Source organism: Aythya ferina, assembly GCF_964211825.1.
Source record: "Aythya ferina genome assembly, chromosome: Z".
Lineage (NCBI taxonomy): Eukaryota > Metazoa > Chordata > Aves > Anseriformes > Anatidae > Aythya > Aythya ferina.
In genome coordinates this window covers 84,369,488-84,385,231 of record NC_140299.1, presented here as the reverse complement: position 1 = coordinate 84,385,231, position 15,744 = coordinate 84,369,488, and the positions used below count along the sequence as shown (strand labels likewise).

The 15,744-nt window shown below is 37.8% G+C and overlaps 1 protein-coding gene across 10 annotated transcripts in view; it reads right to left on the bottom strand.

Moving 5' to 3' along the window:
* Nucleotides 1-15,744, bottom strand: part of CAST (calpastatin) — a 62,338-nt gene that overhangs the window by 19,653 nt on the left and 26,941 nt on the right. For 9 of the 10 annotated variants that reach the window (XM_084504240.1, XM_084504243.1, XM_084504244.1 and 6 more), the window contains 13 exons: nucleotides 13,437-13,496; nucleotides 9,002-9,052; nucleotides 7,643-7,699; nucleotides 7,366-7,482; nucleotides 5,668-5,775; nucleotides 5,119-5,220; nucleotides 4,544-4,624; nucleotides 4,391-4,444; nucleotides 3,684-3,779; nucleotides 3,416-3,508; nucleotides 2,751-2,846; nucleotides 1,562-1,645; nucleotides 751-798 (listed from right to left, as the gene is read on the bottom strand). In XM_084504240.1, the coding sequence (XP_084360366.1) occupies nucleotides 751-798; nucleotides 1,562-1,645; nucleotides 2,751-2,846; nucleotides 3,416-3,508; nucleotides 3,684-3,779; nucleotides 4,391-4,444; nucleotides 4,544-4,624; nucleotides 5,119-5,220; nucleotides 5,668-5,775; nucleotides 7,366-7,482; nucleotides 7,643-7,699; nucleotides 9,002-9,052; nucleotides 13,437-13,496 (1,047 nt within the window). The remainder of the gene's footprint in view (nucleotides 1-750; nucleotides 799-1,561; nucleotides 1,646-2,750; nucleotides 2,847-3,415; nucleotides 3,509-3,683; nucleotides 3,780-4,390; nucleotides 4,445-4,543; nucleotides 4,625-5,118; nucleotides 5,221-5,667; nucleotides 5,776-7,365; nucleotides 7,483-7,642; nucleotides 7,700-9,001; nucleotides 9,053-13,436; nucleotides 13,497-15,744) is intronic. The other variant, XM_084504242.1, reaches the window with a different exon arrangement.

Genomic DNA, 15,744 nt, shown 5'->3' with positions numbered 1-15,744 from the left:
TTCCTCCATACTTCAAGCTTGAATAATACATTTCTGTTACAAATGCACTGTTACATTCTTACTCAGATTGGTCCTGACCTTCACATTCATTTTTGCTAACTGTACTTTTCCAATTCTAGCCCTGATATTTTGGCAGCACTCCTTAATTCACAATATTTCATTTCATTTCTATTCAGTTCCTTTCCTTTTCCTATTTTTTTTGTTTTCTTCCTGTGTGTTTTCAAGTAACCTTTAAGCTTTCCTTTTCATCTGTTCAATCTATTTTGCACTTTCTAGGCCACGACGGAGATAATTCTTATGAAATCCAAGTTGTTCCCTGTGATTAGGAAAATGACTGCAATTTTTTTTTTCCTTTTTTCCTATTGTATTACTTTACATCTGATGATTACTTGTCAAGAAAACAGAAAAGCCTGCCTCAACTCTCTCTGTGTCCTTCAGCAGCTTCAGTGTACTTCTACAGGATACCCTAAACAAACCCTTTGATACAGCTTTTCTTTGTGCTAGCAGTCATTTCGATAATTCTAATGCCTTAGTAATCTCTAAATCCATTTCTTACTATGATCTCTTCATTAACAGTCCGTGAATTTCAGCAAAAATAGCTTCCACTTCACCCTTCAGATTAGCATGTTTTGTGCAATGAAGTAAACACACAGATTAAGAGACTTACATAATGGCACAGAGAAGTGATGACAGAGGGGGGAGAAAACAGGGTATCTATTCACACTCCTAAAGTATTGTCAGTTTTCTAACCTTAGGTTTTTCTTCAGGCTTTGGCAATATTGGTTTTCCATCTTTATCCTAAAAGTGAAGAAAGTATGTATTACTGACATTTTTCCATTGTTATAAGGTGTCATACTCCATAATCAGTAACAAAATAATAATATAAATGAGAGACACCAGATGGAATCAGTGACATAGTAACAGGCGTTCATCTAAGCAAATGGAATTGCTACATCACCAGGTGAGCAGATTTAAAAACAAACCAAAAGAAAAAAATAATGCTAAAAGAGTACAAATGGGCCAAGAAACTGAAGAAAAATTGTTCATTCTTATCAGTATCACCATGCAGCAGAAATTAACTCCATAGTAAAACAGCAGAATTTAATCCAGTAGAAAAGCACGCTCTGAATATAAGAGACAATCTTTCATGCTTGTACTAATAGTGGGTTAAATCTTAATGCCTATAGTTGGGCAGTTGTGAAACCTCTAATTGAGGGGTAAAACTACTCCATTCACACAGCTCCACCAGGCACAGTTTATATGCCAATCTTGTTAACGTCAGTTATACTAACAACCATCACAAAAACTTCCAATTCTGCAAGTGAAACTGAACTACACAGAAACATCTCAGCTCTACTGTCAGTTGGCTTAACCCTGTATAAATCTTCCTCACAAAAGAAGGGTATGAAACTAGATATAAGAATCACCAAGATGGTAAAGCCATCTTAGTTGAAAACTACTACTGCTTCTTTTCCCCGTGTTTTTTTCCCTGTCTGTGACCAAGGAAAGTGTCAGAGGTAGCTGCACTATTTGCAAAGCAATGGAGTTTAGAAAAACATACCAACTCCGGTGTTAGCCTGTATTCTGGAGGTATTGTATCATCACGTTCTCCTGCCTTTTTTTCTTTTTTCTCTTTAGCTTTTGCCTGAAAAAAAAAAAAAAAAGAACAAAAATATTATTTAGTGAAATGAAAAATTACAATTCACGCAACATCACTATCAAGATTGCTCAGCCTAATGTTTAAAGAAGTATTAGCAAGACAAAATTATTCCATATATGAAGACATTCAAATTCCTTAATTTACTCCTATCAAATTTCTGTGGTAAAATTATGGCTTAAGAATTAATGCCATAAATAAAGGTTGTTTGTTTTGTTTTGTTTTTAAATCCATAAAGCTCTGCTCAGAACTGTCATTTCGTGGCCAGTACTTTTAGACTTCTCAGGATGTTCAAAGTTCTTAGGTTTCCCTGGATTATATCATTCTGACTATACAAGCTGTAATTCTGTATTTTCCCATCATTAAGCAGTGCATTCACTAAGATATCTGAAGGCCCAAACTGACCAAATCTGCAACACAACATGAACTTTTGTGTCAAACTTCAACTATACCTTTTTTTTTTTTTTTAAAGCAACAACTGATTTTCTACTATTTCCTTGTCATTTGCCTGATTTGAGTTGTAAGTGAAGACAGGAGAATGTAAGCGAGATTAGTAGGGTTACAAGCAGAGTCTGAAAAACTAAATTAAAAGGCAATTTAATGTGCAAACATAATGCTACTGTTGAAATCTTATTGTGGAAGAAAAACAAAAGACTGAGAAGACACAGCAAAAGGCAAGGCCCAAGTTAAAAAGGCAACAATATTTAGTGGCAAAAGTAGAACATCCATCATAAAAAAAAGCCACAAATATGTGCAGGGAAAAAAAAAAGATTAATGTAAATTGTACCCCGTGTGAAAGGTGCCTATATAGCCAAAAAATGAAATACTTTAATACTGCAGACTGTCTTATTATATTCTATTCTACCTGTATCCACTTGGGATTTTGTAATTTCTTATTTTCCTTATCCTACTGGACTCAGGCATTCCTTAGGCTTTTGATATGGAAGTTGCTTTGTCATTATTTTACACATTTGTACACTACCCAACAAAAAGGAACTATGATTCCATGGGAGATTCTGAAAGCTGTTGGACAAAAAAAAAAAAAAAAAAAAAAGAAGAGAGAGAGAGAGAGAAGAAAAAAGAAAGATTATACCTCTGACACTTCTACAATAGTGGTAACATCTTCAGGTTCAGGTTCAGGTCCACCAATAGTATCCATAAGTGCTTCCATTGCATCCTCTTTCATTTCCTGCATTAAGAAAATAGAATGAGAATAGTGTTGTTATTTCTTTAAATTGACACAGACCTTAATATACATATATTTTTCATGGTATGTATGAAAGAAACAGCAAGCACAACACTGGTCTTCTCTACTTGGTGGCATATGGTGTATTTTGTGATAAGCTCAGCACAGTCAAATCAAAACATTTTCCCTTGGGGATGGGGCAGTATAACTCTAGAAAGAGTGGTAAAATGAGTGGTTTGTAAAATACAAGAAAATGAAACCATGTTCAGGTTTTAAACAACTTCACAAAAACACATTTTACTCCTCTGCTGTCTCCAGATGAAAGAACAGTTACTCTGCAGAGGAATGGAGAAGGAGAATTATCTGACCCATCAAGATTTGATCTTCAAAATGCTGTACAGTTTGAGCAATCACATTTCCTATTATTCCCGTACATTCTGGGCTAGTCGAGATTTTGAACTGAAAATGAAGACGATAAGCATCTTTCTAAGATCAGACACGCATACATAGGACATGTTTGTAAACTGAAATTTTAATTAGAAGGTAACTGGTCAAAAGATAGACCTCTATACCTCTTTTGATTTTGTTTTCTTCTCAGGAGGAACTGAAGTCTTGACTGAGCTTGCTGCTTGTGCTTGTATGGTTTCACCATCCTTACTCTGTTTCTTTTACATAAGAACAAAATGAGACAAATTTAACTACAGGCATATTTGCAAAAATAAAAGGAAGGGAAAACTGTCAACAGGCTTTTAAAGTTAAGTAAGATGTTAAGATAGTAACAGAAATACTTCATTGCAATAAAAGCTTTCATGGACAAAAAAAAAAAAAATGAATCAATACCTCTGTCAGACTTGTCTTCTTTTCCTCAGCAGAAGGAATACTACAAGTAAAGTCAGATGACAGGGCATCTGCAAGCTCATCATCTGTCATTGGTTTCTGAAGAAGAAATTGCAAGCTAGGTTATGATTACTGAAGTTCGAATATTAAAGTTGTCAAACTCAGTTTAAAAATCTGAATATGTTCCATGGTTAATCAGATAATATTTTCCCTCAGCTGTTCACTCATTTTTCAGACATGCTCTTATTTTTATATGTTGAACATACAGGCAAATTAAACTGGCTAACAGAATAATCTTGCTAAGTGCAGAAATTGAAGTACTTTTTGCTAAAAAGATTACTAGGAGATTCCTGTATGCACAGCTACTATCTCCTGCCTATGTTATTATTATGCCCACTATCTCCTCCCTTTGTTATTATTATGCCGAATACCTCTATAAGCATTTATTTATTTGACTTGTTTCTGTCAGTATCATTAGAGTTCCTACCTCTTCATTTAAAAAAAAAAAAGAAAAACAAAAAACCACACATCACCATCTTATGCCCAGGTCTATTAGTTTTATCAATATCTGTGTTATCTGGCAGCTCACAACCCTCTCCTACTTCATGGAATTTTTGGAAGACGTGCAACACTTTGATTTTCCAAGGAATCCAATGATAACTGGGTTATTCTCTCCCTGCAATAAAAAATAAAAATAAAAAAAGTCTTACTTCAGATTGGTCATCTGCTTTTGGTGGGCCTCCATCTTTTCCATCTCCTTTGCTCTAAAAGGATAATTACTTTCGTAATTAATGGGAAACAAAAACATATAAAAAGAAAGAAAGCAAGGACAAAGAATTATTTTATTTTATTAATTCACTAACCTTCAGCAGTTCAACATACTTTGGAGGGAGACTACCTTCTCGTTTTCCCATTTCTTCTAAGTATCGTGAAGAAATATCTTCCTTTGAAAAGAATGCACACATCAATGTTTTTGTACTCCTGTTTATAGAAAATAATTTCTAACGTAGAGCTATGTTTCAGTACTGTATTAAGCAAGTAACCCTAATCCCCCTTTTGTTACTTTCCCATTCTAACTCAGAAAAGTATGCATTCTTGCCTAAATTCTCAATGTTTTACTCTTTTGCAAGTAGATATGAAAGCTCCTAGGTTCTTTAATGCTCTCCTACACCTCCATTACTGCCTTCTGTAAATCTGCTAGAGACCATGCTTGGAAGTCAATTCAAAAAGCAACTTTGCTGACACTTAACCATTTCCTACTGTGATATATACATAATTACACCATTTCTGTATTACTGAAAACCACTAAAATGCAACTGTTCAAGCTTTATTTTACTTCTTAGCAGATCAAAGAGACAATTACTGGGTCAATGTAATAGCGAACAACTACAGACGTATCTGAGAGATGAATCTTCTAAAAAATAAAAAAGGAAAATACCGTAACTTCTGGACCAGTGTAAACTGGGCTAGTAGGCTCATCTTCTTCAGGTCCACCTAGTGTATCTATTAGACTGTCTAGTGCTGACTCATCCATACCAGTCTGAAAAATAAGCAGAATGTTATAAAAAGTATCATTCTGTGGAAAGAAAAACAAAACCTGAATCATCTGGTGAATCTACCAAAAATTCCTGGAAACTAGACCAAAAGATTTGAGCAGGTTCAGCACTTGCAAAATTTTTCAGCAAGAACTGTTCTTAAACTCATTTCCCAGTGCCAGTAACAAGATCATTCGTATTTACGTGGCAGCTGATGCAGAAATATAACTCAAGATGGTATTAGTTTTATACTACTTGTATTAAAAATGATTCTGAAGAAATGCTATCTGATAAAAAGGAAATAACATGCCACTAGTTGGTTACCAATTTTTTCAGGTAGTCCTTTTACTACCATCTGTCCATAAATACTTCTGTTTCTGAATGTTTCTGTTCTGAAACATTCTCTGAGGTCAATACAGGTGAAGCATTTATCTGGAATTGTATTTACCAACCTCAGTGCTTGGCTTATCAGCTGCAGTAACTGCACTTGCAACAGCACCTGCGCCAACAGCACGTGCATCAGCTGCACCACCTGTGGTGGATGTCTTTTCAGACTTTGGCTGGAGAAATAAGAGAAAATGTAAGAAATCACTTTATGTGATAATATGTGAACTTTCATTAAAAATTCTGGAGACAACACAAAGTAAAACAGAGTTGTTCTACTCAGTCATGAAGATCTGTTGTTCCTCTTCATCTACACTTTGAATAAAAAACATAAGCTAGTTCTACCTACTGGCTGAGGGCAAGCTAGGTAACTGCAGTCTGCATGACGATACTGAACCTAGCCTAAAAGGTGAAATTCAGAGACTGCACCTATTTTTTTGGACTCAGCAACTAGTTAATACACCCACACAGCATCAAGATGCTTCAGCGGAATGAGCTTGCTGTCCACCTGCAATACTACATAGATGCACTGTTTCCAACGTGACCTTGCATGCAAAAAGCATTCAGTTTTAAGATTGAACTTTACCTCTTTTACCTTGCCAGCAAAAGAAATTAGCAGTGCAAAATGATCACAAAGAAAGCTTTTGATTTACATCTAGAAGGTAGTCCTCAATACACCATTAAAACCAGCACCAAATACTGCTCAAATAAGTAGAATGTAAACTGCCTACTGTTACTTCAGAGAGTTAGGTGATAGAGAAACATCAATAGAAAATACAGACTTCTGCATTAGCGACATTCACATTTACTACAAAAAGAAAAAAATAAGAGGAAAAACTATGTTGTAACAGAGCAGCAGGAGTTCTTCACGGTATTCTGGCATTGTTTACCCTGTCTGGTGACATGCAGTCCAGAAGACCAAAAGACACAGATCCTGACTCTACCATACATTTTTGCTCCAGACTTGCCTCTCTGAAGTGATCCCTCCCAAACTTTTTCCCCAAACTTTGTCTTCCTACCCTCCTCCCAACCTTGCAGTCATGTGGTATGGGCTGTCCTACTGCAAACAGATAACCTGCTGACCTGTGCATAGCAAATGCTACTACTACAAACATGTCTGAAACTGCACAGGTAAAGCAGTTCCATGCTGGCAGTGCTTAAATAAACAAAGCATTTGTGTGACTGACCAGTCCCTTCTGCTCACCTTCAGTAGTGAAAGGGCGGGGAAAAAAATCATGAGGAACCAATCACCCCCATGTAGCCGCAAGGAATCTGCAAAAAGCTAGCATGAATGATATAGGAGCCCTAAGTATGTTAACATACAGGAAAAGGTCTAAAACAGGGCCACAGCTGTAATAATCTTCATGTTGCTTGCTTGAATAAAAGCCACAGTGTATTAGGCAATGTGAAGCCAGATGCATGTCAGGATCACCAAACAACTAGCACAAACTACCAACACTATCTAGCTTTGCAGCCAATCCTTATCAATTACCACTACCACGTGTTAGCTGGATTCAGTATATTCAGGGTGTTAATTTGTGTGTAGAATTTAAAGTTTCAGAAATTCCAGATTTTAGACCAGCACAAGAAGAGGTTTGTTATGTGCACTTTTAAACACAAGACAGATTCTCAGTTCTTCTACATTTTGACTTTTGGGGGTTCAGTCTTGCTTGACAATATTCAGCATAAGATGTGCATCTTGATGTGCATTTCTAACATTTACAGTAACATAAATAATAAGAATTGGATTGCTACTTTTACTATACCTGTGCTGCCTCTCTGGAGGTTGTTTGTGGAGGCTGCTCAGCTTGACTTGCAGCTACCTTTCCTGTATTAGTTGGTTTAGAAGCTGTTATCACAGAAGGTGTAATTTGTCCTTTTGCCTGTAGAGAAATAGCTTTTAATATTAGATAGGGAAATAATTTGGGGCCATTGTTTTTGTTTGTTTGTTTGTTTGTTTGTTTTGCTTTTTTATATTAAAGATGAAAAATATCACAAGAAGCCCTCAAGAGAAAGAAAAGAGAGAAAAAATATATAACTTACACCACTGGATTCTTTTTGTCTCTCTTCAGATGGCTGGTTATTTTGAGAGTTTGTTGGCTGTCATAAAACAGGAAGTTAAGATTATTTATTGTTACCATGATTCAATGCTAGAGAACATGATCTACACTTGTTCAATCAATATACCAAAAAATAAACATTTTTATCAACTGGAAATCAGTAGATAGGAAAAAAAATATTCCTCTTATTGACCAAAATTCAGAAATTTGGGCTGTATAAATGAGGATGCATTTCTTGCCCAGAATATATACTCTGAAGTGACAATCCTTTGAATGCTTACCTTCCTAGAGTTTATTTTAACAGGAAAAAATAAGACTCAAGACACACAACACCCACATTTAGAAAATTACCATCTTTTAAGAAGTTCTTATTTTTAACCAGCTACACACAGACACACATGCACATGCAGCTTTAGAGGGGGCAGACAATTTATCTTTCAAACTGTATTCACAGGGAATGCATAGTTCACATTTAACTAGAGAAAAAGTCACAGGTCCAGCCATATCTAGGTACTGTATGAGGAGAAAAACATGCTTACTCCATTCTCTATCAGCCATTTATCCTTTAAAAGATGTTATTTAAAATTATGTTTTCAGCTAGTCAAAACTGAAAAGCAAATTAACTTTTCTTACCTATTCTTGCTAAACTATGTCTCCTTGGCCAATTACCCTTTTCCCCCTTTTTTTTCCAAATTAAGACTGCAGTAACTTTGACCTTTTGGGTTGGGGCTTTTGTTTTTTTGGGGTAAGGGATTTTTTTTGTTATTATTTTTTATTTATTTTTTTACACTTGGGATGTTTTTATTTTGTTGTAAGTCAGGTTTTCCTCCTTTTTTTTTTGAAAGTGGGAATGGTAAATACAGAGAGTGAACGGAGAAAAAAAAGAAAGGAAGTTAAATCGTCCCTACAACGTCAAAGTCAGTTTAGGCTACTGCTTATTTCTTTTCATATAAAGTTGCATAAAAGCAAACGATGGGAAAAGTCCAGAGTTCAGGACTGAAGCCTAAGCAAATTCAACACTGTGTCCCAAGACTGCTATCTGGAAAAATGAAAACACTAGCCTTCTGTGTCTTCCTGCCACCCTTCACCTAAATAAGCACAATATATATTCCAAGATAGTTACCTCAAAAGTTAAATTTTTCTGAAACAATAATGCATACTGTTTCCCCAAAGACTGTATTTCCATACCTGTTAGCTCATAGCTCTTTTGCGCATGGATATGTTACTACTCATGCAGCAGCCTTATGCAGCACAGTAGAAGCAAAGACTTTAACCTATCACTTCAAAGTTAGTCAAAGAACAAAGTGCAAAAGATCACCAAAGCTGTAAGTTAAGTATGTACCTTGGATGACTGTGCATTTTTTCCAGGTTCTTCTTTGGTTGTTGGTGTGGACTGAAATATAAACAACATACATTCAGACAGAGATTAATAGACTTTAATAAGCTGACCACTAGAAATAACCAAAACAATACCAGACAGGTTCGCACTCATTATTACCACACGTGCTATATAACTAGTACATAGTGCTTCGATGTTGCAATTTAACAAAAATCTGGCATAGATCCCATTCCAGCAAACTATGAGCAGTCAGTGCAAACAGATACACACAAGCTCCTCTTATATGGAGCGCTGAAAAAAGAGGGAAAGATGCCATTAAATGAACCTAATAAGCAGATTGATTTATACTATCCACTGCCATGACAGAAAATTGTTTCTTGCCATTTACCCCAAGTCAAAGTACAGTAAGCACTAAATTAATAGTAATAGAAATGTATAAGAACAAACACTGAAAACTTAAATTATAGTTATATATGAAATAAAAATAAGAAGTGTAACATCCCTGTCAGTGACATGGGCAGCGGGACCAAGTGCACCCTCAGCAAGTCTGCAAAGAACACCAAGGTGTGTGGCACTGACCACATGCTGGAGGGAAGGGATGCCATCCAGAGGCCTGAGAGGTGGGCCTGTGAGAACCTCATGAGGTTCAACAAGGCCAAGTGCAAGGTCCTGCATCTGAATTAGAGCAATCCCAAGCACAGATACAGGCTGGGCAGAGAATGGATTGAGAGCAGCCCTGAGGAGAAGGACCTGGGCTCTTGGTTGATGAGGCAGCAATGTGTGCTTGCAGCCCAGAAAGCCACCTGTACCCTGAGCGGCACCAACAGCAGCATGGGCAGCAGGGCAAGGGAGGGGATTGTCCCCCTCTGCTCTGCTCTCATGAGACTCCACCTGGAGCCCTGTGCTCAGCTCTAGGGCCCCTCCACAAGGACACAGAAGTGTTAGAACAAGTCCAAAGGAGGCCACAAGGATGAACAGAGGGATGGAGCATCTCTCCCGTGGAGAGGATCTTCATCCTGGAGAAGAGAAGGCTCTGGGGAGAACTTATAGAGGCCTTCCAATGCCTAAAGGGAGCTGCAGGAAAGCTGGGGAGGGACTCTGTGTCAGCGTGTGTAGGGACAGGACACGGAGTAATAGTTTTAAACTGAAAGAGTGTAGATTTAGATTAAATATTAGGAACAACTTCTCTACTCTGAGAGTGGTGAGGCACCAGCACAGGCTGCCCAGAGGAGCTGTGGCTGCCCCATCCCTGGCAGTGCCCAAGGCCAGGCTGGATGGGGCTGGGAACAGCCTGGTCTAGGGGAAAGTGTCCCTGCTCACGGCAGAAGGGGTTGGAATTAGGTGATCTTTAAGGTCCCTTCAGACCCAAACCATTTGCTCCACAGCTTACCAGGGACACCTACACTCTGGGTCATGGCATGGTGTCCACATTCAGCCATGGAACTTTTGAACTCTGGAAATGCGTGGCCACGGATGGAAAACCTCCCTATCCCCTCTATCTGACTAATACTCTGAGCATATTTGAAGTTATTAAGAGACAAACAATAGGTATTTTTTTTCCCAGAAGCCTATTGAAAGTCAGTGAGCAACCAAATAACATTTGATTAGACTTCAATGACTTCAATTTACATTTGTTCATAGTTCTGTAGTTTTTTCCTGTTTCAGCTGCCAACTTGCCATTTGAATACATCCAGCTTCAAGCTACTGACTACATGAAGAAATTTGCCTAACCTATTTATCATTTTTTATCATATGTATTCACACCCACACACTAAACCACAGACACTTGGTTGTAAAATCGTGAACACGTACAGGCATAAGCGGGCAGAGGTCTGGAGGCTACAGACCACAGAAGAGAACACACTGCCACAGGATGTTCAATACCAGAAAGAGCAAGTCATGAAAAGCAAAATACTGACAGAGAAGAGGGACAAAGGTGGGAAAAATTAAGAAGAAATTTTAAAAAACAACAACAGTAACAATCACTTAACCTCCCTGATTTTCCCCTTTGGATTTTTTCTTGATGTCTACCCTTTTTAAAACACAGTACTTATCCGGTTTGGCCATACTCTATGTGCTCCCACTCATATGTCCTTGTTATATGACTACCATATGGTTAACTCAAAGACACAGACACCCAGTTGATTACAATCCTATATTGAAAAGGTAATCCTAGCTTTTCTCAGCTTTTAGCTCAAGAAGGTTGGATGCATTTATGCTAAAGCTAGGAGTCAGACATGAGATGTCCTTTTAGTATGAGGCTACATATTCAGAGGCTACTCTGAATGCTTTAGTCATCCTTTGCCAGTCATCCTTTAAAGACCACCAATCATGAGCAGTCAATTTGAAGCCACAGCATCAGTTTACAGTGTACACAAAAATCCTACAGAGAAAAGATGTCTTACTTCCTCTTCTGTTGCCTGTTTCCACCTGTACTGTCTCAGTACCTGAGACACCTCATTCTGTACTGGCTTGGGAAAGTGAAAAATAGCCTCAAACAACAACAACAATTTTTCTTAAGCTAATTCAGTTCTGCTACTTAGTTTACATTGCAGTTGCACAAGCGTGTGTACTAGGAAAAGGCAGAAAGTTGAACAAGAAATATTTTTCTCAGTGGCAGTACCAGCACCTTACTTCCTCTTCTCCTCCAGCAAAAGCCACAAGGTACCTTCTGTCCACCCTGTTCTTCAGACCATTCCACCTAACCCTTTGGGTTTTGCCTACAAAACAATTCCACATTCCTTGCTCAGCTGTAGTAACTCACACCTTTCTCAGAATGGCAAAAAAAAATCAGAGCTAATTCAAGACAAAATATTTGTATACAAAACTGGAAGCTCAGAGGTCAGAGAGAGGTCCAGAGCATCTTTAAGAATTGTGGCACACTAGAGAGACTCTAAGAAAGAGAAGTGAGACCTGATTGCAGCAGACAATTAGGAAAGAGTTGTTATTTTGGCAGAAGTTCACAGTAAGAAATGTTGCAAGGTCTTGTAGCTTTCACTATGTCTGTGCAGAAAAGCCTACCGTCAGAATGCAGATAGCTTGCATAATCCAGCAGAACAAAAGACATTGATAATACAACAGACATTAAAAGAAAACATTTGCTGCCTCACACATGAGTGCAGGACAGTGTTTCAAAAAGGGGTTTGTGTTTGCCAGTCTCACAGCCCTGAAATGTATGCCTCTGCTACTGTAGTTCTGTTTCATCTTGCAAACAATAGTTCTAAAGAACTGACTAAAGATTTACTACATTCTTCTGTGAGTTATTTGAAATCCTAAGTAGGTAAAAGACTGTAACTACATTTAGACAGTTTTCTGGGTTCAACAGTACATCGAACGGCATCAGCTGCAAACAATACAACTGAGTTTGCTCGCAAACACAACAACTAGTAATGATGATCGTCATCCAGCTCACTGCTACAAGCCTAAGTCACAAATGTCTGTACAGGAAAAAGGCTTTAAAAGGCTGAAGGTGGTCTAATGGCTAAATTCAAATATAGAGAAGATGGGGCTAGACCATCCTAAGAGGTAGACACTATAATGACAGCAAAAGAACTTCCAATTTGATAAAAGGAAAAAGAATCATCATTAAAATGTCACAAAACATCAATACCAGCTACCCAGAGATGCTGTGCAATCTGCACTGTTGTAGGTATTTAGGGTTTAACTTGCAAGGCCTTGAACAGTCTCACTTAACTTCAGAGCTGTCCCTGCTTTGACAGGGGACGCTAGACCAGATGACATCCAGATGCCTCTTTTAACCTCACTACTCTAAGTGTTTCTTAACTTGTATTTACACAAGGTGCAGACAATCCTAAGTTTTACTATTGCACAGTTTGTTGCTGGCCGAGGTTGGTATTCAATATTTTTGTTGGTTTCAGTATTGTGATTATGGGAAATGGAAGAAGAGAATCAATCGTTTGCTTAAATATTCATAAATTTTGTCAGGCAACAGAGGCATAAGAGGCTGTCTTCTAAAAACTAAAGGATGACTCTTCTAACCAGCAAAGCATAGCTCCTACTCTGAAGAAGTGGTAATCATAATTTAAGACAGAAAACAAGTGTAAAGAACAAAGGCAAGGATGCTGCGAGGCAGCCATAGATGTGTGATTTAGGAGAAAATGCAGCTGTGCAAACACTGAAGGCTGAAACTAGACCTCAATTTGGACATGTGAAACTATGATTAGGTAAATAACCCTGTAATAACACCAGGGGGAGCAATATGCACGTCACAAAGCATGACCTAAAAGCTGCTATTGTTTTCCTAAAATTCTGAGTACTTTCTACAGCCTTTTTTAGATAGCTTTTGATGAAGAAACTAAGCTGTAGATGAGAAATACACAAAGTAAAGTTCGTTGGTATCAAAGTATGGAAAAAGAAGTTTCATTGTTTTTATATATTTGTGCTTAGCTGGAAGCATGAGTTTCCCAGGAATTCATACCTTTACTTCAGATGGCTTCATAGTGAGTGTTTTTGATGCATCAGCAGAGGGGGACTGCTTCTGAGAAAAAAGAAAAGAAAAAAAAAAAGAAAAAAAATGAATTTCACTTTGGTATACATACATATATAAAGCAAGCATAAAGAGCCTGAATCCTTTAGATAAACAACCAAGAATAAAGAATAAAATCATACTGAAGTTCACATTTTGTATCTTATGTCTTAGTTGTATTTCTACTATATGATCATGTGAGATCTTGACTGTAGATCTTCTCAGAACATTTTTTTCTCCCCCTCTGACATGTACCAAAAGCAAATTTGATGCCAAATTTGATGCCAAAACAAACTCAAATCCTGTTCTTGTACTGCATTATGCATACCCACTGTGCAGGATTCTTTCACATTTCAGATTTCTTTATAAAGAACTATAAAAGTTTTAGTATAAAACTACAATCTAAGTTAAACTATAAAACTATTTCTTTATAAAGATATACCTTTGGATTTATTACTGTCACACAAAATATTAAATATTAAATTGGAAGCTGAAACACATTGAGACGAGAAGGAGTAGTTACTTTCCATGTAACACACACCAAGAAGTGTTTGTGCATGTCATGCAAGCCTTTCAGAAGGGCTGCCAACAGTCCAGCTTCCTAGTTTCAGGGATGTTAACCTGAGAACAGCAGATGTTTTACTTCTGCTGTGACTGTATCAAACTTCATAATCCAGAAATAAATATTTTAATTCTCATCAATACTTTATACAGATGTAACACTACCTCCCTATCTTCCTTATTGTTCCTCTGCTTAAAGCTGTATTTGCAAGCTCAACTGTAGCAACACATTCATAGTTTGCATTTAAATGAACAGCCCAAATTACATTTCCTTCTAGGCTTTTTTTTTTTTTTTTATTAGATGCTTGCCACCCTACTTGCTGTATTAAAGCATGTATAGTCTGAAAGAACTTAGATGCTGCAAATTATTCCATACCTGGTGTGGCCTTGTATTTCCACACAGAAATTTTTCCAATTTCCCAAAGTGTGACAACTATACTGTGCTCTCCCTTCCAAGGCATTTAGTATCTTGCATAACTTGCTAAGAGGTTTAACAACTCTAAATATATACTAGAGAGAATCTGCAGTTGCCACCCTACAGAAATGTAAGCAAATAATAATTTATTTTTTTATATATGTATATCACATGGATTGATCACATAATAGGTAAGAACTTTTGTATGGGTGAAGACATACATGAGAATGTATAAAGCCGCCTACATCAGGACAGAGAACAAATGTTTGTAAACAACTTTATCACTATCTATTATCAAGTAATCTGCAGGCAACATCATATTTCTTATTTTGCCCTATAACAGATTTTTCTTTCTTTTCTTATTTCTTCGTGAAACACAAATTCCTTCTACATGACTGAAAAATATGTATCTGTTCTATACCTTCATATTAGTCATCCTAGTCCCTATTCATTTTGTAAAGATACATTTCTGTTTCCCACACAGTATGACTTATTTATTAGATATCTGAAACTTCTCCCTTCCTCCCCTCCAGAAACTCCCACACAGAGCCTTTTCCTTGCAATACACTGAAAAACTTCCCCAAGCTGCGCTGCAGCAGCACCACTACAACCTGCAGAGATCCAGTGCTGCTGCACTGCTGACAGCGACAGCCTTTGGTGCTTGGCTACTGTCAGGTGTTAGGTGGAAGGCAATCCTATTTGAAGGGTCTGTCCCAGAGCATCTTTAGAGCTCTGTTTGTTAGTTAAAACCTCCCAAAGAAACCAGCTCCTACTTTCTGCATTACCCAGCTGAACAGTAGGCATTAGGAGGAACTTAGCAAGAGATGAGGAGTTTAAATGCTCAAGGAAGAAAAAGAACAGCTGGGGGATAGAAAGGAGTTTATATACATGGCTACTGATCACGGTGCAGGCCAAGCTGTCCTCCCCTGTAAACATGTGGGGTTGGCATGGGGAAATAAAATCACTTCCTGGGGAGACTGAGGGGAGCACAGGGCCTTTCCTGCCACATACCACCTCTGCCTGCAGGGCAACACCATACTGCCAGGTCCTACGGCTACCCAGGGTACAGCATGCCTCATTTCATCTACACAGTGCTTTTCACCTGTGTTCCTCCATACTCATGCCTTTTAAATTTTCCCTCTCCACCTACAGGCCCTCTGCCAGCAGAGCCACTAGAAGGAGAAAAGGGTCTTTTGTCCTTCTGAGCCCTTCAGTGCTCGCTGTGAGCACACTGAGCCCTGCAGCGAGAGCGAGCTGCCACAGCCTAAATGCTTGTTTCATAAC